Source organism: Episyrphus balteatus, chromosome 1, assembly GCF_945859705.1.
Source record: "Episyrphus balteatus chromosome 1, idEpiBalt1.1, whole genome shotgun sequence".
In the NCBI taxonomy this organism is placed as follows: Eukaryota; Metazoa; Arthropoda; class Insecta; order Diptera; family Syrphidae; genus Episyrphus; species Episyrphus balteatus.
Window position 1 is genome coordinate 108,491,960 of NC_079134.1, and position 20,851 is coordinate 108,512,810.

At 34.2% G+C, this 20,851-nt stretch overlaps 2 protein-coding genes across 2 annotated transcripts in view; one reads left to right on the forward strand and one right to left on the reverse strand.

Annotated features, from left to right (window-relative positions):
- LOC129907567 (pre-mRNA-splicing factor syf1 homolog) overlaps window positions 1-2,522 on the forward strand; it is a 41,397-nt gene extending 38,875 nt beyond the window's left edge. The window contains exon 3 of the mRNA XM_055983846.1: window positions 525-2,522. Within this exon, the coding sequence (XP_055839821.1) occupies window positions 525-2,358 (1,834 nt within the window). The 3' untranslated portion in view covers window positions 2,359-2,522. The remainder of the gene's footprint in view (window positions 1-524) is intronic.
- Window positions 2,523-17,417: 14,895 nt separating this feature from the next.
- On the reverse strand, window positions 17,418-18,218 carry LOC129909580 (uncharacterized). Its single transcript, XM_055986657.1, has one exon. It carries the CDS (start codon window positions 18,216-18,218, stop codon window positions 17,418-17,420), a length of 801 nt encoding a protein of 266 aa, XP_055842632.1.
- Between the last annotated feature and the right edge of the window lie 2,633 nt (window positions 18,219-20,851).

The window sequence follows — 20,851 nt, forward strand, 5'->3', positions numbered from 1 at the left end:
TTTACACCTTTTTGTTGCGCCGGATCGTGAATACCCCTATAATTTTTTTTCCTTCACATTTTCTATGTCGCAATAAAGAGAGTCAAAAATAGATTTTAGAAATTCCTAATTAGTTAAAACAAAACTAAAAAGGAAATTTTCGTTTTTATATTGGGAATTTTTGAAAATCATCCCTAGAACACTACTTGACAAAATTTCCCCGAAAGAAACGTCAAAAATATTTTCCGAAGTTCCGAAGTCGTTTTGTATTTGGTTGAACCATTTTTATAACGCAACTAGCAGTCCATACGTAATACGTCCATGGCGGCATGTGTATACTTATATAATTTTTTTTTAAATTTGTATTAATAAGTTTGTATTTTTGTCATTCACATAAAATAAAATCGATATGATATCATCACAAATTCAAATTTGTGCCCAAGTGAAACAAGACAATTTCTTCAAAAAGAATGTTGTTTTCGGGATCCAACCTTATCTCAACTTTAATTTTATATGCTTTTCTGATTTGTATTATTTTATTGCAGATACACAGACCAATTGAGTCGTTTATGGAATTCCTTAGCTGATTACTATGTGCGAAGTGGACTGTTTGACCGTGCTAGAGATATTTATGAGGAAGCAATTCAAACTATTACAACGGTAAGAGACTTTACTCAGGTTTTTGACGAATACGCACAGTTTGAAGAGGTAAGTCTTAGTAAGCGTATGGAAAATATGACACAAAAAAAAAACGTTACTGAGGAAGATGACATTGAAATAGAGCTACGTTTAGAGCGTTTCGAACATCTTATGGATCGTCGCTTATTGCTTCTGAATAGTGTTCTGCTTCGGCAAAACCCACATAATGTCCCCGAATGGCACAAAAGAATAAAGCTTTATGACTCAAAACCACACGAAATTATTAATACCTACACTGAGGCAGTTCAAACAGTACAACCGAAACTAGCGGTTGGCAAAATAAATACTCTTTGGATAGAATTTGCTAAGTTCTATGAAAAAAATGGACAAATTGAAGATGCTCGTGTTGTTTTCGAGAAGGCGTCTCAAGTAGACTATGTAAAAGTTGATGAACTTGCATCTGTTTGGTGTGAATGGGCAGAAATGGAAATTCGCCAAAAAAATTTTAATTTTGCTTTGAAATTAATGCAAAGAGCAACATTAGTGCCAAAGAAGAGAGTAGATTATAATGACGAAACAGAATCTGTACAAGAACGTCTTTATAAATCCCTAAAAATTTGGTCAATGTATGCTGATCTGGAAGAAAGTTTTGGAACTTTCAAAACGTGTAAATCGGTTTATGATCGAATTATTGACTTGAAGATTTGCACTCCACAAATAATTATTAACTACGGTCTGTTCTTGGAGGAGCACAGTTACTTCGAAGAGGCGTTTCGTGCGTACGAAAAAGGAATCGCTCTTTTTAGATGGCCAAATGTATTTGATATTTGGAACACTTATCTTACTAAGTTCTTAAAACGATATGGAGGATCAAAGCTTGAAAGAATACGGGATCTTTTTGAACAGTGCCTTGAAAATTGTCCATCGGACATGGCCAAATACTTTTATCTTTTGTATGCTAAATTAGAAGAAGAACATGGCTTGGCTCGCCACGCAATGGCAGTTTATAACCGTGCGACAACTGCTGTTAAACCTGAAGAAATGTTCGATATGTTCAATATTTTCATTAAAAAAGCCGCAGATATTTATGGTTTACCAAAAACTAGAGAAATTTACGAAAGGGCCATTGAAGTTCTTCCTGAAGAACGGATGCGAGATATGTGTGTTAGATTCGCCGAAATGGAAACAAAACTTGGTGAAATTGATCGTGCCAGAACAATTTATGCCCATTGTAGCCAAGTTTGCGATCCTCGAACTACAGCTGAATTCTGGCAAACTTGGAAAGAGTTTGAAGTAAGGCACGGGAATGAAGATACTATGCGTGAAATGTTGCGAATTAAACGTGCTGTACAAGCTACATATAACACTCAGGTTAACATGATGGCTGCTCAATTATCTAATAGTAATGTAGAACACACCAGAGATGGTATGCGTTTGTTGGATACCCACACGTCTGAGACAAAAATAAAACTAAACGAAAAAAATATAAACATCACATTTATCCATGGAGGGACCCAAGGTATAAGCGACAAAGATCAAGAAATGAATCCAGATGAAATAGATATCAGCGATACCGATGAGGAAGATAATGATGAAAGCTGTGAAAATCTATATAAAACTTGTTCAACTGAAGCAGCAGCAATGAAAAAAATGCACATAGAAAAGCAATTAATACCCAAAAATGTTTTCAAGGGATTGAAAATGTCGAATAAAGATGGAAACAAAAATAATGAAAATTGATCAATTATGTATATTCTATTCAGTCATATAAAATTCATGACATAAAATCTGAATACTAATAAATCATCAGTCTCAAAGTTTTATGTTTTGCGAACTTCAGAATTTGTCAGATTTGATTAAAGAATAAAAATGTTTTCATAAATGAGCACAATTTGTCATTTTAATGAGCTGTTTAAAATGTTTTATTTTCGGAAACTATAAAGATATTTCAGAAAATAAATACTAATTTGCTGCTTAAGCCTGGTACGCTGCTGATGCGACACTAAAAATTTTCAAGTCTCCAAAGTAGACAACGAAAATGCTAACGAAAAAATATCATCGAGTATTAGGTCAAAGTCAAAATAAAAAATTCAAAATTAATTTAAAACCAAGAAAAATCAGCAGAAAATAATTTTTAAAGCAAGAAATAAATAAATTAAAAGTGAAAAAACCGTCAACACTGCTCTTGGAGTCAAGAAAAATGCACAGGACAGTAAAAAGTAAGTGAGTGAAAACTCTCCAATTTTTCGCGTACTGAAAAACGAAAAGCAGAACGAAATTTTTCGTTTAATATTTCGCTAGCGAAATTTTGTATAGAAAATTTTGTTTCGCTTTAGCTGCGTACCAGGCTTTATATGAGAATGATTTCAAAAGAAAGAATAAAGTTTTTTGACAGTAGGTATTAGTCATGTTATGTTGAGGTACCATCTTATTCATGCCTATTCCTGATGCCGCACAGTGGGACGAATGTATGGAAAAATCGGCATTTCTAATATCTTGTGTTTTAGTGACTGAAACTACGCAAAGTTGCATTAAGACGTCTATTTGCATCTCTCCATTATTAAATTCATTTTTTACCGCACAAAAAATTTTGGGAGTAAGACCAATTACAACCTTATTTTTCACCACCAAAAAAAATTAAACTAGACAATGTTTAGCACTCTATAACTTTTGCACTAATTGGACAACGCAAATAATTTTGATGCAGTTAGAACCTAAATATATTTGGGATGCCATACTAATCACTCAAAAGTACCGCAATAATATTCGATTTTTTTATTTATTGCTATGGGTCGTCCCACTGTGTGCCGTGCCGTTTTTTCGACAGCTCCCGTTTCCTTTGTCGTGTACTTTTTCAAACGGCATTCCATAACTTTTTCGACGCGACAAATCTGTAGTAGATTTTTAAACAACAAAAAAAGGAATAGAATATGTCAAACTCTAATGAAAATGAAAAAAAAAAATTAAGAATATTTGCCAACAACAAAGACCAGGTTAATTAGGAAATGTTTTATTGCACAATAATGATTATGACGAAATAAGTAGAGGAAAAAGATCGCGTATATTAAGTGTTTCAAAATAGGGAAGTGAAGTGCTTAAATTTGAAGGTAAGCTCAGCAAATTTATTTATCTTCCAGAGTAGATTTGTGCCTCCTTTAGTTGCATTTTTTTCCATATATTCAGGATTTTTTTTTATTTTAAATTTTTTATCGGTCCAAAGAAAAAATTAATGTTTGTATATTTATTAAAATATAAGAGATTCACAATTTTTGCCAGAATCTCATTCCATTTTTTCGCGTAAATTTAGTTATCCACTTGAACAATTTACTCCATCAGCTCGACTAGCGTCTGCGACTTTGATTTCTGAATTTCAGAAAATGTAACTAACAATGAAATGAAATAACATCAAAATATTAGACAAGGAAAACCACATCTCCACCCGCTACACATTGGAAAGTCTGCGCATCCAGCAGAAAATGAACCGAACGATGAACCATCAAGAAGACATCGATAATATCAGCTGCGTATATAGTGTTGCCATAAATTAAAGTCTATGATAAGAAATTGTGATAAAAGCTCTTAGTTTTTGTTGTAGTGTTTTGTTTAGTTTTTCATGTTAATTTATTAAATTATTTATTTAAAATTTTAAATTCAAACAACAATAATACTAAAATTTAATTTTTCACCACTAAAAGTAAGTTCCTATACAAAAATTTAAATAGTATGAATCTAATTTGTAATTGTATTTTTGGTTATATTAGTCAAATAAAAAATCCCCTGAGGAAGCTGGAAAGAAACCGGCAAAACGTAGGGTAACAAAAAGATGAATTAGTGTTTCATTAATTGCATCCAAAAATAAAGATCATTAAAGCCCAAATAAAACCTAAAAATAGAAATAACAATAAATTGCATACAAAAACAAAATTTTACACGAAAACTTAGTGGCTACAGACGCCTTTCATTTCGCTGCCGTGAGCAAAATTTTGAACGATTGATTGGTAATGTCATTTTTTTACATTCGTCATTTATTTACGACTTACAGAATGCAGAATAAATAAAAATGATGTTTGTTCAAGACAGAAAACGGGTGACAAAACTTGAAAACGACAAATGGAATGCAGATTGAGTCGTGCCGTATATTTTGACGTCGTAAACGACATCGGTAATAGGGGGATTATACGTAATAACATCATGTTCATATATCTATGTATATCTATATGTTTAGTGAACGTCCAGTAAAAAATGATATTATGTTCTAGGTAATTCACTATATCGATAGCGTTCATTATATTGATCGGCTTTTCATTTAAAATGTTGAATAGGTAACTGATTTATAAATTTATTTATTGATATATTTTTATACTGTTAATACTTAATTCAATAGTCCTACTGTTATTACACTCAAAATTCAAAAATATTTGAAGAAAAGAAATCACCTAACAACATTATCTCACTTCGTCAAGTTGAGATTGCAATTGTTAAGCTTTTTCTTAAAATTAAATGGGTTGGGGTTGAAAAAATGTATGGGTCATAATACTTTATTCAAAATACTGTTAGCCAAAATACATATATTTCAAAATTCTGTTTGCACAAAATACTGTAGGTATGACCAAAATACTGTAGTGCAAAATTCTGGTTGGTAAAAATACTGCATTTCAAAATACCGTATTTCAAAATACAGAAGATTAAAAAGAAATTTTTTTCAGGAACATTAATTTTACTACGACTAAATGATACTAAATCCGAAATCGTTCTTATAAACTTCACTCCAGACAAATTAGACATTCAACCCAGAAATAATTCGCATAGGGCTGAAAATTGGTACAGAGCACTTAAATGTGGATTAAAGTAAGATGTAAAAAGTCCACAAAAGTCTCATGTGTGCATAAAAAGTTATTCAAGTTTTAATCTCGAAAATTTAGGTTTTTCATAACAGTATAACATTGAAACGGGAGAAGCTATCAAAAAAGGTATATGGATGATTCAGTGGAGGCTTTGAATGATGACTTGCAGCTTTTGTAATTCCCTAAAAAAAATGTTATGATACTTTTTTTCTACGAGATATCGTTTAGAAGATATCGTGGTTTTATGAAAATATGAGTTTTTTGACATATATTTTTAACTCGTATCATATACTTTAACGCTTTCCACAAAAAAAAAACTGAAGAAATGCTTTATTAACACTTATCGTTTTAAAGGTAGTGCGCTCAAAAGAGTGGTATATATAGAAATATCGTTTTTTGTCTATTTTCGTCAAATGGTCAGGGTTACCTAAACAAATTTTCATAGCATGTATAGATTATGTGTTTTTTTTACATATTTCGATTCAGTTTTTATCTCTTCAGAGCTGTAATTAAAAAACAAAAATCTTTTTTTTTTGACAAAAGTCAAAAATATCAGTTTTTTATACTTAACTCTTCTTAAATGCAGGTTTTGAAAAATATTCTAAAATTATTTTATAGCCCATGATGTTTTCCATAAAAAAGAATGAGATGTATCATTCAAAGCCTCCACGAATATTTAGCAAACTTCTTAAGCTTCTTTGACATTTTGCGAAGTCACAGTATTTTTTGTTTGGACAGATTTATAAAAAAACAGAATTTTGTAATACAACATTTTAATTTTTGTAATACAATATTTCAATCATACAGTATTCAGTTACAGGATTCTAAACTTAGTATTTTGAAATATAGAAATTTAATCATACAGTATTATGATCATACAGTATTATACAGAATTTTGATCATACAGAATTTTGAAATACAGTAATACGACCCGCTCCCAAATTTAACTTGTCAGCCACATTGATGTATCCATCGCAAAATATAATATACAATTTTTAGGTTCATGTTGCTGAATTTTTAACGTTTTTGGCGAAATATCTTAAATTTTTTTGTCTCATTTACATACACTTATCATGTGGATACGAATTGACTTAAAAAATCTAATGAATTCATAAAATTTGATAAAAAATAACGTGCCAAAGCGATTAAGACCGGAGAGTTTCCAGACCCGTCCAATACTTAAATTTTTGTATCGAGGAATAACGTGACATTCTCAACTTTATGGCAAAAGCCCCATCTCTAATAAATATAGAAGCTCTGATCGTCTAGTCATTACGTAATGTTCTTAGATTTGGGCTAGTTTTTTCTTTTGTAAAAGACCAGACGAGCAAAACTTATGAATTCAGTGCCCATGTTCTGTAACTTTATCACTGGCGATAAAATATTTTAATGACCTTAAAATCCATTAAACCTCATCAAATTAAAATAAATTTTGTTCCAGATCATAATTTCTTAATTCATAAATTCTGAATTTGAAACAAATTTTGCTTTATTTATGGAAGAAAGTGGATTTTAGAGACGTTGAAAAACGTTTATCGCCAGTGATAAAGTTACAGAACAGGGGCCCAGGTACGTTTACTTTTTAATAATATAATATATAATATCATACGAAAGAAAGATTACACTGCACCCTAAATTTAGTAAGAAAAGATAAACAACGGTCTGGGAAATTTTTGTGTGTTGGGCAGTGTTATCAAGTAGGTATCATAACGATTCTTGCTTACAGTTTACAGAATCACGAGATGACGACGAATTTGAAGAGGTGCAAACCAACCTGAAAGACGAATCCAGTGATGATAAATGTATATATATATATTAGGGTGGGTCAAAAAAATCGAAATTCTTTTTTTTGAATTGGTACTCCGAAAAATCGATTGCTAGACCCCTCTAGAATATACACACCAAATATGAGCTCTTTATATTAATGGGAAGGTCCTCCGCTTTGCAATTTTCCATTTTTACATCAAGCTTCTACTAAAAAAAAATAATTTTTTTATTAATTGACTTTTTAGCAAATTTCTTTTCAAATTCTTGTAGGAAATTGAACGCTCTACAAAAAAGGCCTTATACACTTTTTTCGTTTATCTAACCGTTGAATAGATATTTGAGGTCCAAAAATCGAGAAAATCTTTAAAAATTCGTTTTTTGTTCTTAATTTTGTAACAAATTGAAAAATTATAATGATCAAACCCGCAAGACATATTCTTGTTGGAAATTGATTGCTCCACAAAAAAGGTCTTATTAACTTTTTTCATTAATCTAACCATTCTAAAGATATTCGAGGTCAAAGTTAAAAAAAAATATAAAAACATTTTATATTTTTAAAAAATTTCTAATTCACTGAAACTTCATTTATTTCAAATTAGCAAGATATATTCTTGTAGGGGCTTAAACGTTCTACAAAAAATTCTCTGGAATGAAATTGATTGCTTTAACCGTTTAGAAGATATTCGTATCCAAATCGCAATGCATACGGTTCATAAGAAAACTATTGAAATCAGTGAGCATTGGTTTGGATACGAATATCTTCTAAACGGATAAAGCAATCAATTTCATTCCAGAGGATTTTTTGTAGAACGTTTAAGCCCCTACAAGAATATATCTTGCTAATTTGAAAATAATGAAGTTTCAGTGAATTAGAAATTTTTTAAAAATATAAAATGTTTTTATATTTTTTTTTAACTTTGACCTCGAATATCTTTAGAATGGTTAGATTAATGAAAAAAGTTAATAAGACCTTTTTTGTGGAGCAATCAATTTCCAACAAGAATATGTCTTGCGCGTTTGATCATTATAATTTTTCAATTTGTTACAAAATTAAGAACAAAAAACGAATTTTTAAAGATTTTCTCGATTTTTGGACCTCAAATATCTATTCAACGGTTAGATAAACGAAAAAAGTGTATAAGGCCTTTTTTGTAGAGCGTTCAATTTCCTACAAGAATTTGAAAAGAAATTTGCTAAAAAGTCAATTAATAAAAAAATTATTTTTTTTTAGTAGAAGCTTGATGTAAAAATGGAAAATTGCAAAGCGGAGGACCTTCCCATTAATATAAAGAGCTCATATTTGGTGTGTATATTCTAGAGGGGTCTAGCAATCGATTTTTCGGAGTACCAAATCAAAAAAAAAATTTTCGATTTTTTTGACCCACCCTAATATATATGTATATATGTATATTTTTTATTACATCCAGTAATAACCAGCAGAAACGAAAAAGATTGTTTTATTGGCGATTGGTAAAGCTGAAATGCGCTACCGGTGGTTGAAACAAAAACTAAAATTAATAGGACGGAAGGAGCTAGCATCCGACATTTTACTTTTTTTTTGTTAGGACTTTTGACATGGACGCCATTTTTAGAAATACAAAATGTAAACACCCGTCCTGTTAAAATTAGTTCAAAAGTTGAAACTACGGCGCTAGTAGTATGTGCTCCAATCGCCAATTCAAAAACTGTCTCATAATTTTTTTTTTATTGTCAGATTAGCAATACTCCTTAACATAATTGTCAGATTATCATTTAGGGTGGCTCTGGCATAGAGTTGAACACACACGCGCTCGAGTTACTTAAGTAAACAATTTTTTTTACATTTTCAAAAATGATTCATAAGTGAAGCCACGTCCAAATCGTCAGTTATTCAAAATGGACACTATTTTGAGTTCACTGAACGTGCGCTCTTAAAATCTGACACACTCGAATAACTTTTTTTTATTTTTTCTACCTCTTTTTTTTATCCACACAACACTGTGTAATCGTCAGATTAATATTTATCGGTAATCACAAAGTCAATACCCTATTAATATCTGACGTCCTCGAGTATTTCTATGTGACAGTTTTTTTTACATTATCTTTGTGTTTATACGCTCTTTTCCCCACTTATATGGAAATCTTCTATGTATATACTTTTTTTCGTTTTATAACCCAATCTTCACAATCCAATAGGTCCTCATTACACTCGAGTAACTGCAAATATAGCATCACGGGCTCCCCTACTATAATGTGTAAAATCATTGAATAATTATATATATAGAAGTGACACCGGAAAAAACATCCAATATGCATTGTATATTTATTCCTATAGTACTCTCATGAAGTAAATTTTTCTGTTTTGCGTGGCCACCACCGCACAGTGTGGCCAATCACGAATCTAGCTGGACAAAATTAATAACTCGCTTTAAATCGACTTTTTTTCTAAACAGTTTTAAACAAATGAGTGTGAATAGATAAAATTCTATAAAAAAGAAAGATTTTTTAAAAAGAAATCTATAATTTCTGCAAAAAGTGGGTCAAAATAGTGATGAAGAAAATGCATTTTTATAGTAGGTATTTCTGTTTCCGTTAACATATTCTATGATTGGATATACTTAATTATTTTAAAAAACGCTTGAAAAATCTCAATAAATAAAAACTCTATTGCTATTCACGAAAAAAGAGGGGCAGAATAATTAGTTTTTATTAAGAAATAGAACTTTTACACACGTTTTTGACAGGTGACATACATGATTTATTTTCTCAATATCATGCTTTAAATTAAAATTTTAGCAATGATTTTAATTAAATATGCTTCACAATCATAAAAAATGGCATCACCTTTAAAAATATCTGCAGATAATTTAAAAAAGTAACTCCTTTTTGTGCGATGCAAACTTGAAACATAAGAGCCTATTAAAAACAGCTGTGTTTATATTACCTTCTATGTTTTTCAAGATAATAATTCTCTTAATTTCTTCGTGACCCTATTTCTGGCCTTTTACACTTGCTTGCTTTTTGCATTTAACTTGTTTTATGTGTTCCGACAGAAAAGCATCATTCATCAATGATAATGCCTCATTAGTTGAAAATTCCAGTGGTTTAGTGGTTCCAGAGGATCAGAACTTAATCTTTTATACATTTTGATCCTTCACTCAAAGAAAATTTCAATAAATCCTTTACGGTTTTATTGGAATATGCTTTTTCAATTTTGCGGAGAGCGGTTCTACTGATTTTAACTATTTCTAATGGATAGGTGCACTTTTAACCTTCCGTTTGTTATATTTTTCCCGTTTTTTTTATTTTTAAAAATTCTTTTCTTCTTTGTTTCACTATCTACTGTTTTTGTTTAATTAGTTACCACCTAATATTGGTCAAGCAAAATGAAATTCATGTTTAAAGAGCGGTCCAAAGTGTCTTCCACCTTTTTTTTCGCTTAACTTGAAGCACAAAACTTTTATATATGTTTTTAATACTTCTTTATTGTCAAAAATGTTCCAAAGATGATACCTGCTCAGTAAAAGATAAAAAAAAACTGTCTTTTCGATCTTATTTGGCAGTGCACCGGTGGGATCGCTAGTTTATTTTATATTTGAACCTTATGCAGGAAATTGAAATGCAGATCTACCAAAAGATGTCGTTAAAGTATTTTCTTCGATTGATAGTACTAAAGAAAAATATATACAGTAGGTGGCCACATGATTATGACCGATGAAAATTTTCAAAAATTTGTCACTAATTCTTTAACTGCTAAAAACTAATTTAATTTTATTTCATCAAAAAAATTGATGACGATAGAGGAGACCACCATTTTTCAATATTTCGTGTTTTCCTTTGGTTGCAAAAATGCCTTTATTCTCTCTTTGTTTTTACCTGAATGAGTTGTTTCGTGCTTGTAATGATTCAGCCACTCACCACTAAACTTTTCCACCAGTTGGTATAAGGTTATCTGCAGGATTTTGCTAAGAATCCCCAAAGAGCGTTATTTGTGCAATTCATCCCCGGAAAATTACCAAGCCTGTTTATTCTTTAATTTTTCTTAATTATAATAGAATGCCGTAATAACAATTACTGTACAGAAAAAATAAAATAAAATAAAATTGGTTTTTAGCGTAGCAAATTTGTGAAAATTTTCATCGGTCATAATCATCTGGCCACCTACTGTAAAATGCGCTATGTTTGAGGTCTGGCGCCATTGTGTTATGTGTATTCGATGGCCGAAAATTCCTGAAAAGGACTTTTCGTTACTAAGTAAACACATTTGCAATATTATTTATACTAGCCGACCCCGCCCTCGAAATTCGAGCGCCAATTTCTTTATATTTTTTTATTTTCAACAACTTTAAACACAATTATACCAACAAAATTACATTATTTTGTATAGTATTTGTTGTTGCGATTAGCTACACTTTTTGAAGGCAAAATACACAGGTATATATAATATACCTACTTTTTGATATTTTTTAAACCTGATTTAGATATTGTTGAACTACGTTTTAACTGCACTCAACTACGTAAAAAAAGTATCGAAAAAGAAAATGCAAAGTGTAATCGCCTTAATGCATTTTGTTTGCACCTTGCATTTTGCGATTCAATTCAACCTGTTTCATGTTCCATTCATTCAAATTCCATCATTCAACTTCCACCAACTTCACTCAAATTTGTCATTCACATCATTGTATACTTTGTAGGTTCTCGTCTTAGCTTAGCTTGTAGAAGTTTAAATTTCCGGAAGGGAGTGGGCGTTATTTATCGCACTTCCAGTTTGGAATGATATTTGTGGTAAGGTTTCCATTAAAATTTTAATGAATGCGTTCAGATACTTATTAGTGATTAAAGATAAGTTCACATTTATTAAAGGTGCGTTCACAACAACGTCGCACAACAACGTTTTTTTCATGTTAAAGCCATAATTACAATGACCTAAAAAGTGAAAAAGTGGGAAATTTACAAAATAAAATTTTTTTATTTCTTTCTAGCAATATTTGTTTTTGTAAAAATTTTTGGAAAAAACTACCAAAAATTTTTTTGGAAACCAAAAAATAAGCTTTTTGCATCATTATTTTTTATTTTGTCGTCGTAAAAACTGTCATGAAATGAGTTTGAAATCTATCACTTTTTGACTTTTCGCAAAAAGTTGCCTTTGTAGTTATACTTTTAAAGCCTTAAGGTATAACTACATTGGCTCAAAAAGTGAAAAAGTACAAAAGTGAAAATTTTCAAATGCATTTTTGTGTAGTTTTTCGGGCTGGAAAATTAAAACTAATGATGCAGAAAGCTTATTTTTTGGTCTAAAAAACAATTTGTATACTCTTTTTCACAAAACAATTGCGCTAGCCAGAAAAAAAATATTTTCACTTTTGTACTTTTTCAAAAAGTGGTGTATGTAGTTAAGCCTTTAAGGCTTAACTAAAATGACCTAAAAAGTGAAAAAGTGGGAGATTTACAAAAGTTAAAAAAAAATTATTTCTTTCAAGCTCCATTTGTTTTTGAAAAAAACTACAAAAATTGTTTTTCAAACCAAAAAATAAGCTTTCTGCATCATTATTTTTAATTTTTTTGTCGAAAAAACTATCACAAAATGAGTTTGAAAATGTTGACTTATTGACTTTTTGCATAAAGTGGCTTTTAACTATATTGGCTCAAAAAGTGAAAAAGTACAAAAGTGAAAATTTTCAAACGCATTTTTGTATGGTTTTTCGGGCTAGACAATTAAAACAAAAAATGCGGAAACTATATTTTTTTTTTGTATAAAAACAATTTGTTAAAGGTATAACCACAATGGCCTAAAAAGTGAAAAAGTGGGAAATTTACAAAAGTAAAAAATTTTTTATTTCTTTCTAGCGCTATTTTTTTTGGAAAAACTACAAAAATTGTTTTTTAAACCAAAAAATAAGGATTCTGCTGGAAGGTGTAAGGAAGAAAAAAGACGTTTTTGTTAGTTTTCTCTGAACCTCATAAGAAAAACGCTTTGCCATGCGGCGATAAAATAATAGTGACTTTTATTCAAAAATGTAAACGTCTAAAAGTAGGTAGGTAGGTAGAGATGGCGGTCATAAGCAGCCTAGCTTGATGACCCAAGTAGCGCAAAATGCGCCGTTTTGATACCAAAACTTGTGAAACCTATGAGTTATAAATGGGTTAATTGGAATAAAGTGATTTCAATACATACGAGTGTTTAGGCTAGCCTAAAACCACTTCGTTGCATTGAGGAATGAGATCAAGTCTTTGATCTTTAATTCTGAGATGTTATTTATATCGTTGAAAAATTCACTACCCAGAGAGAGCATTCTGCTTCTAGCAAGGGCAGGACATTGGCAAAGGAAGTGGAATACCGTTTCTTTTTCTTGCTGATTCAAACAACTGCGACAAAAGGTGTTGTAAGGAATACCTAGCTTTGCTGCGTGTTCTCCTATCGGCCAATGTCCCGTGCATACCGCAACGATCCTGCTAATTTCTTTTCTGGGTCTAGAGATTAGGTCATATGATTTGGATTTATTATAGGTGGGCCAGATTTTTCTGGATATGACGCAGCTAGTCAAGTTGTGCCACCTATTGTTGGCTTTTGTTAGGTATTTTAAGAAGATATCGCCCTTCATGACTCCCATGGGGATGTTAACTATTTCTGCTAGAGACTCATGAAGGGCCGATCCTTGCCTGGCCAGTTCATCCGCCTTTTCATTGCCTTCAAAACCACTGTGACCTGGGATCCAGATGAGAGTGATTGTGAGGCTTCCACTCAGCAATGAGAGTTCCTCTCTGCACTGCTGAACTAATTTGGAGGATGTCGTGACCGAAGCAATTGCTTTTATAGCTGCCTGGCTATCTGTTAATATAGCTATGCTTTGGTTTTGGTTTGGATATAGGCTAAGTAATTTGCAAGCTTCTTTAATTGCCAGCAATTCCGCTTGGAATACACTGGCAAAGTTTGGTAGTCGAAAGGATTTTGATATATTGAGGGATTCATAGTAGACACCCGCACCGACCCCACAATCCATTTTTGAGCCATCAGTGAAAATGCAGGTGTCGAAGTCTCTCGTCACAATGCCCTCTTCCCAGTCTGATCTAGACGGGAAGCTGACCTTGCAATTCATTACAGTATTCAAAATAGGAGTGCAGTAGTCCGTGGGTGTCAGAAGCATATCCGATGGTATTAAATTTGCTGTGTCACTGTGACCAAAAGGTTTTGCCTTCCAACAGCCCGTTTCTTTTAGCCTTAAAACGCTACAAGAAACCTGGTATTTTATATGAAGGTCTATGGGTAAAAGGTGCAAGAGAACGTTTAGAGCCTCAGTAGGGCACGACCGGAGGGCTCCAGTTGTCCCTACGCTTGCTGTTCTTTGAATTTTCTTAAGTTTGTTGATGCTATATGCTTTATTTAGTGCAGGCCACCAAACAATGGCGCCGTAAGTAAGAATGGGTCGTACCACCGCTGTGTAAGTCCATAGAATCATTTTTGATTTAAGACCCCATTTTTTCCCAAAGGTTTTACTACAGGCATAGAAAGCAATGCTCGCCTTCTTAACCCGCTCTTCTATATTTAGCTTCCAGCTTAGTTTAGTGTCCAAAATTACACCTAAATATTTTGCGCTAGAAGAAAGTGATAAGATTTGGCCGTTGAGCTGAGGTAGAGGGAAGACAGGGATTTTGGTTTTAGTTGTAAAAAGCATCAGTTCCGTTTTACTTTGATTAACTCCTAGGCCACAGCTTGTAGCCCAGTTGCTAACTTTTCTCAAAGCCGTGTCAGTGATCTCGCTGATCACGGGTAAAAATTTTCCTGATACAAGTACAACCAGATCATCCGCATATGCCACTGCCTTCACTCCACTTCTCTCAAGCTTCACGAGGATATTATTCATAACAAGGAGCCATAAAAGGGGGGAGAGAACGCCACCCTGAGGCGTACCCCTGTTGACACATTTAAAACAGTTTGAATTTCCTAAACTTGCTTGAATTCTTCTCTCTTTTAGCATTGAAATAATCCAACTTCTGATGTAGTCTTCTACTTCAAAAGTCACTAGGGCCTCGAGAATAGATTCGGTTAGGACATTGCTAAAAGCTCCCTCTACATCTAAGAAGGTAGCTAGGGTATATTCTTTAAAGTGGATCGAGTTCTCAATTGTTCTAACAACTTCATGGAGGGCTGTTTCCGTAGATTTGCCCCTCATATAAGCGTGCTGCGAACTAGCTAAGGGACATCTTTTGAAAATGTCTCTAATATGAGTTTCCAAGATTCTTTCTAAGGTTTTAAGTAAAAAAGATGTTAAACTTATTGGCCGGAAATCCTTCGCGGATTCATGTCCTCTTTTGCCCACTTTTGGTATGAAAACCACGCTAACTTGTCTCCAAGACTTTGGCACATGATTAAGAAGAAGGCAGCCTTTAAAGATTTTTTCAAGCCATGGAACTGCTATCTCTTGCTGATTTTGCAGCATAATACGCAGAATACCATCAGGGCCTGGGGATTTATACGGAGAGAAAGTATTAATAGCCCAAGCTATATTTTCTCTTGTTATCAAGGAGTTTACTCGCTCTGTCGTAACTGATAGCAAGGTGGGATTTATGTTCACTTCAGAGGTGTTATCTACACACCCCGGAAAGTGAGTAGTCATTAGTAATTCCAAGGATTCAGCTGGAGTTATTGTCCAGGATCCGTCAGGCTTTTTAAGAAACGAGGGGTTAGAATGTTCTTTCGATAAAACCTTGCTTAACCTGGCGGAATCCTTAATATCTTCTATGGAATGACAGTATTCCTCCCAGCTTTCTTTTTTGGCTAAAGCTATAGTGCGCTTATAGACTTTTAAGCAATCTTTATAGGGTTGATAAAATTTGTATTTGTGGCAGATGTTGAAGATTGTTCTAGTCATCTTCCGCAGATAAGACAAGTCTTCATTCCACCAAGGAGGAAATGTTTTGCTGCTATGTCTCACCGGACACGAGACTTTAAAGGCAGTGATCATCGATCTTTCAAAGGTTATAACCTTTGATTCAAGATCTTCAACCGTATCTGTGCTCAGATTGGGTATACTGCGTATTTTTGCACTAAAAACTTGACCGAAATTCTTCCAGTCAATTCTTTTGGGATTTCTGTAAGGGGGTGGGGTTTTAGTTTCAAATTTGAGTTGGAAGAGAATCCAACTATGATCTGAAAAGGATTTTAAAGGGGATACTCTCCAGTTTTCTACCTGCAGATTGGAGTAGTTGTTTATAAAGGTGATGTCTAGTACATCCTCCCATCCTTCATAATTTCCCGAACTCGGAAAAATGAAGGTTGGAGTAGTACCTCTATTGCAGAGAGAAAGGTTATTTTCAATGATATAATCAAATAAAGACTCACCTCGTTCATTGATCTCAGAACTACCCCACAGAGTATGACGTGCATTTGCGTCACACCCGATGAGTAGGCTTGTCTTCATGGTATTGGCTTGTATTGTCAGCCTGCGTACTTCCTCCGGCGGTGACTGCTGGTCGTGTGCCATGTACGCAGAGGCCAAGAGTAAACCCTCAGTATTTGAACCCTCCAATTTGACAACGGTCAAATCAGAGGTGCTAAGATTGGGACACAAAAAAGCTTTTAAGTGTTTTTTAGCTAAAATACAAGTTCTTGGCTTACCTTGGTTCGAACTGACGGGCTTGAAAAAAAGGTCGTATTGGCTGTCTTGAAGGCCCCTCACTCGGAGGCCATTAACCCAGGGCTCTTGAATAATGCCCACATCATAGTTTTCCTCCCTCAGGAAAACTCTCAGGTTATCTGAAGCACATTTAGAGTGCTTCAGATTAACCTGAATGACGCGCAGCATGTTTTCAATTCGGAATAGATTCTACACAGTCAGTTACCAGCTCCTTGCCGGAGGACCCTGCCTCTTTGGGGACACCGTCATCCTCGACAGTATCCTCAACTAGGTTAGGGTCCGTTTCCTGACTCTGCAGAATCTTTATCTTGGCATTCCTAATGCCAAAACGTAGCTTGAAATCGGCTTTTTCGAGAGCCCCACGACTGACCTCGCAGATCCTCAGAAGGTAAGACGCGCTGTTCTTCTGCGGCTCTTCAGCCTTAATGACTACCCAGTCATGCATAGGAATCAGCGGGTTTAACTTCTGGAGACTGCGGATCAGCTCCGGTCCGCTTGGCTTGATGCTCATGAGGGGCAGCCAAATGCGAGCCAGTGGTTGTCTTGGAATTTCCTTAGCTGGGATAAGCTTGAGCTACAAGCCATCCCATTTGTTGCTGACCTCAGCTACACTTTTACTAATGAAATCCCTAGAGAACACATCCTCGCACTTGATTACCCTGTATCCCCTAAGCATCTCACCAGAGTCGAAACTCGGGTAGGGTCCCTCAGTTGCAGATAGGGTATATAGAAAGACCATCTCAGAAAGCTTAGCCTCGATGGAGTTCCACACCGACATCAGAGCTCTGTTGTCAGTGGAGAGCTCATCTACAACCGCCACTTGAAGATCGTCTCTGACAATCTCACTAAAAGTGCGCGATTGCGCCGCTCCCTGAGATGGTGCTTTCTTGTTGGTGCCGTTTGCTTTAGATTTTTTCTGAGGAGGATTAGCTTCCTCAGGTGATCTAATTCTCTTAACGGACTTTTTTGGTTCAATGAGAAGATTATTGTACTCCTCAACAATCTTCCCATATTTGATCTTATCAGCAGCATCGTTTTCGTGCGGAGTTCCAGCTTCCTCATTTAAAGCAATCTTGCTTAGAATGAAGGATGCCCTATGGAAATCCGCTCTCCGATGCGAACTTGCTGATCTTCTCTTACGCCGGGTAGCATGGCTTTGGCTGGCTCTGCTACCCGAAGGATTTATTTGGTTTATTGCGGGTCGAAGTACAGGGGTACCGCTGGTTCCGCCCGTACTTCCAGTTTTTGAAGGTTGCTCAGAGATACTAGTGCCTCTAACATCATCTGAACACCCTCCGATTGTTTCCTGGCTCGAGGCCAGAAGCTCATCTTCCATCTCGGAAGTCGTATAGTCTGTCTTGTCTTTTTTGTCCATTTTTAAATTTGAAATAATAAATTAAAGTCCCACGAGTAGGTCGGAAAGGAAAGGTCAACCCCGGCAGAGCCGATTACCGGGGCAAGGCAAAAATTATTACGGATCCTGCCAAGGCATCCGAAAGAGCTCGTTCACGACTGGTTTATCCCCCAGCCTTCCATTTCCTGGGCACGGATTATGTGCACGCTCACCCCACCACTGAAAATTAGGAACCTTGTATCGATGGTAAAATTGCATTTCTGATTATTTAACTATTGAGGAGTTAAGAACAATACAGCTATGCAACCTGACCTTAGCTGATCACCATCTTGCCAAAAACGCACAAGATAAAACTGTGGTGATCATTACCGCCCGGCACCCACTAGGAGGGTTTGATACACGGATTTTTGCCGAGCTAAAAGTCTAAAAGTGAAAACTTGGTAAAATGGTAAAGGAACTGTCAAAGTCAGCTATTACATGAAGCCTCAAGAGGCTTGACTCTTTTTTCGAATTTTCTTTTTATACACAGCCACAAAAAAAAAAAAAATAAAAGTTCTGACCTGGGGTTGGGACTAAGTTTTTCATATAGTTTTTCAGTTTTTGGGTCGCTGAAACCGAATCCGGAGTCCGTTTTGCCCCATCACCTCAGGTTTTCGAGATAACCTCAAAAAATGTCACGAAAACAAAAAAAAATTTTCTCTGATCTGGATGTGCGAATATGTTAATCATATAATTTTTGGATCGCTGAATCCAGATTCGAAGTCAATTTTGCCCTATCACGTCAGGTTTCTGAGATATCCTCAAAAAAATGTCAAAAAATTATATTTTCTAGACCTAGAATAGATATAGAATATGAATTTGTTACCATCATACGGTTATACCTAACAGAAAAGAAGTAATTAGGGTTTTTATTAGAAAAATGCACTTCAAAATGCTTTAAAGCGGTCTGGCGGGGCGAAAGCTGAAAAAGAAACTTGCGGTACCCACAGTTTCGAAATCAGGGGATTTTTTATGATTTTTTGGTGTATCATTTATTCGGTTATACCAAAGCGCCAAAAGTTGATTTTTACTGCACTTTGGATGCGTCTGGCAAGGGAAAGCTGAAAAAGATCACTGCCAGACTTTTTCCGTTGACATACTGTGGTGCATATCTAGATATGTGCACACTCGAATTTCGGTTATATTAAATGCTTTAAAGCGGTCTGGCGGGGCGAAAGCTGAAAAAGAAACTTGCGGATATCCTCAAAAAATGTCAGATAAGAACTTTTTTTTGAGTTTAGACATTTTTTGAGGATATTTCAAAAACCTGACGTGATATGGCAAAATAGACTTCGGATTCGGTTTAAGCAACCCAAAAACTATATGAAAAACCTAGTCGCAACTCCAGATAAGAAATTTTGTTTTGTTGGTTTTGACATTTTTTTGAGGATATCTCAGAAACCTGACGTGATAGGGCAAAATTGACTTCGAATCTGGATTCAGCGATCCAAAAACTATATGATTAACATATTCGCACATCCAGATCAGAGAAAAAAAATTTTTGTTTTCGTGACATTTTTTGAGGTTATCTCGAAAACCTGACGTGATGGAGCAAAACGGACTTCGGATTCGATTTCAGTGACCCCAAAACTATAAGAAAAACCTGGTCGCAACCCCAGTTCAGAAGTTTTATATTTTTTTGTGTGGCTGTGTTATCGTTGAAACTACTTCGTTCTTGTTCAAATGCTATTAGGTACTACGATAATCGTTTGATTTCATCGATAGTCGTTAATGCTTACGACTGTCATTTCCCTATCGTTTGACTTTCGTTCTCGTTTGTCTTGCTTAGAAAAAAAAAAATTTGCCAAACTTCGAAGCCAATTTTATTTCCACTGATTGCAACGAAATAACAAAAAATAAACATACTCAAATATTAAAACGAAGAAGCAATTTTTTTTATTATTATTAAAGCACCACTATACAACAAAACAATAAAACAAAAAATTGATCTCAATCTTCATGGCAGAGATAAAGTTCTCGGAAAGATGATTTTCTTCTTTAAATTTATAAAATAAATAGTGGAAATCACAAAATATGTCCATAAAGTCAATTTTATTAAGTTTTTGAATAGAAAACATTATTAAATAGCACAAGAAAAGTAAAAGAAATTTTTTTGCCACTGAAGATTTTGTTTACCTACTTATTTTTTGACAGCTTTTCATTGGCGTGAAGTTGGTACGCTTGAAAAAAAAATTTTTTTTTTCATTTTTATCTGGCAATATTTTCAACCATGCATTATCGTTGTACTAAATCGCTCTATGTCGTGACTATCGTTGTCCTGGGAATCGTTGTTTTGCCTTTCGTTTCGTAATACGAAATAGGGCCCCAGGGGCCCTATTTTGTAAAACGATTATCGTTGAAACTACTTCGTTCTTGTTCAAATGCGATTAGGTACTACGATAATCGTTTGATTTCAATGATACTCGTTAATGCTTACGACTCTCATTTGCCTATCGTTTGACTTGTCTTGCGTAGAAAAAAAAAATTTGCAAAACTTCGAAGCCAATTTTATTTCCACTAATTGCAAAGAACGTACAAAAATATAAACATACCCAAATATTAAAACGAAAAAGCAAATTTCTTAAAGCACCACAAAACGATAAAATAAACAATTG

Coding starts and splice junctions, on each gene's coding strand:
- LOC129909580 (XM_055986657.1), bottom strand. CDS start 18,218: ATGGACAAAAAAGACAAGACAGACTATACGACTTCCGAGATGGAAGAT.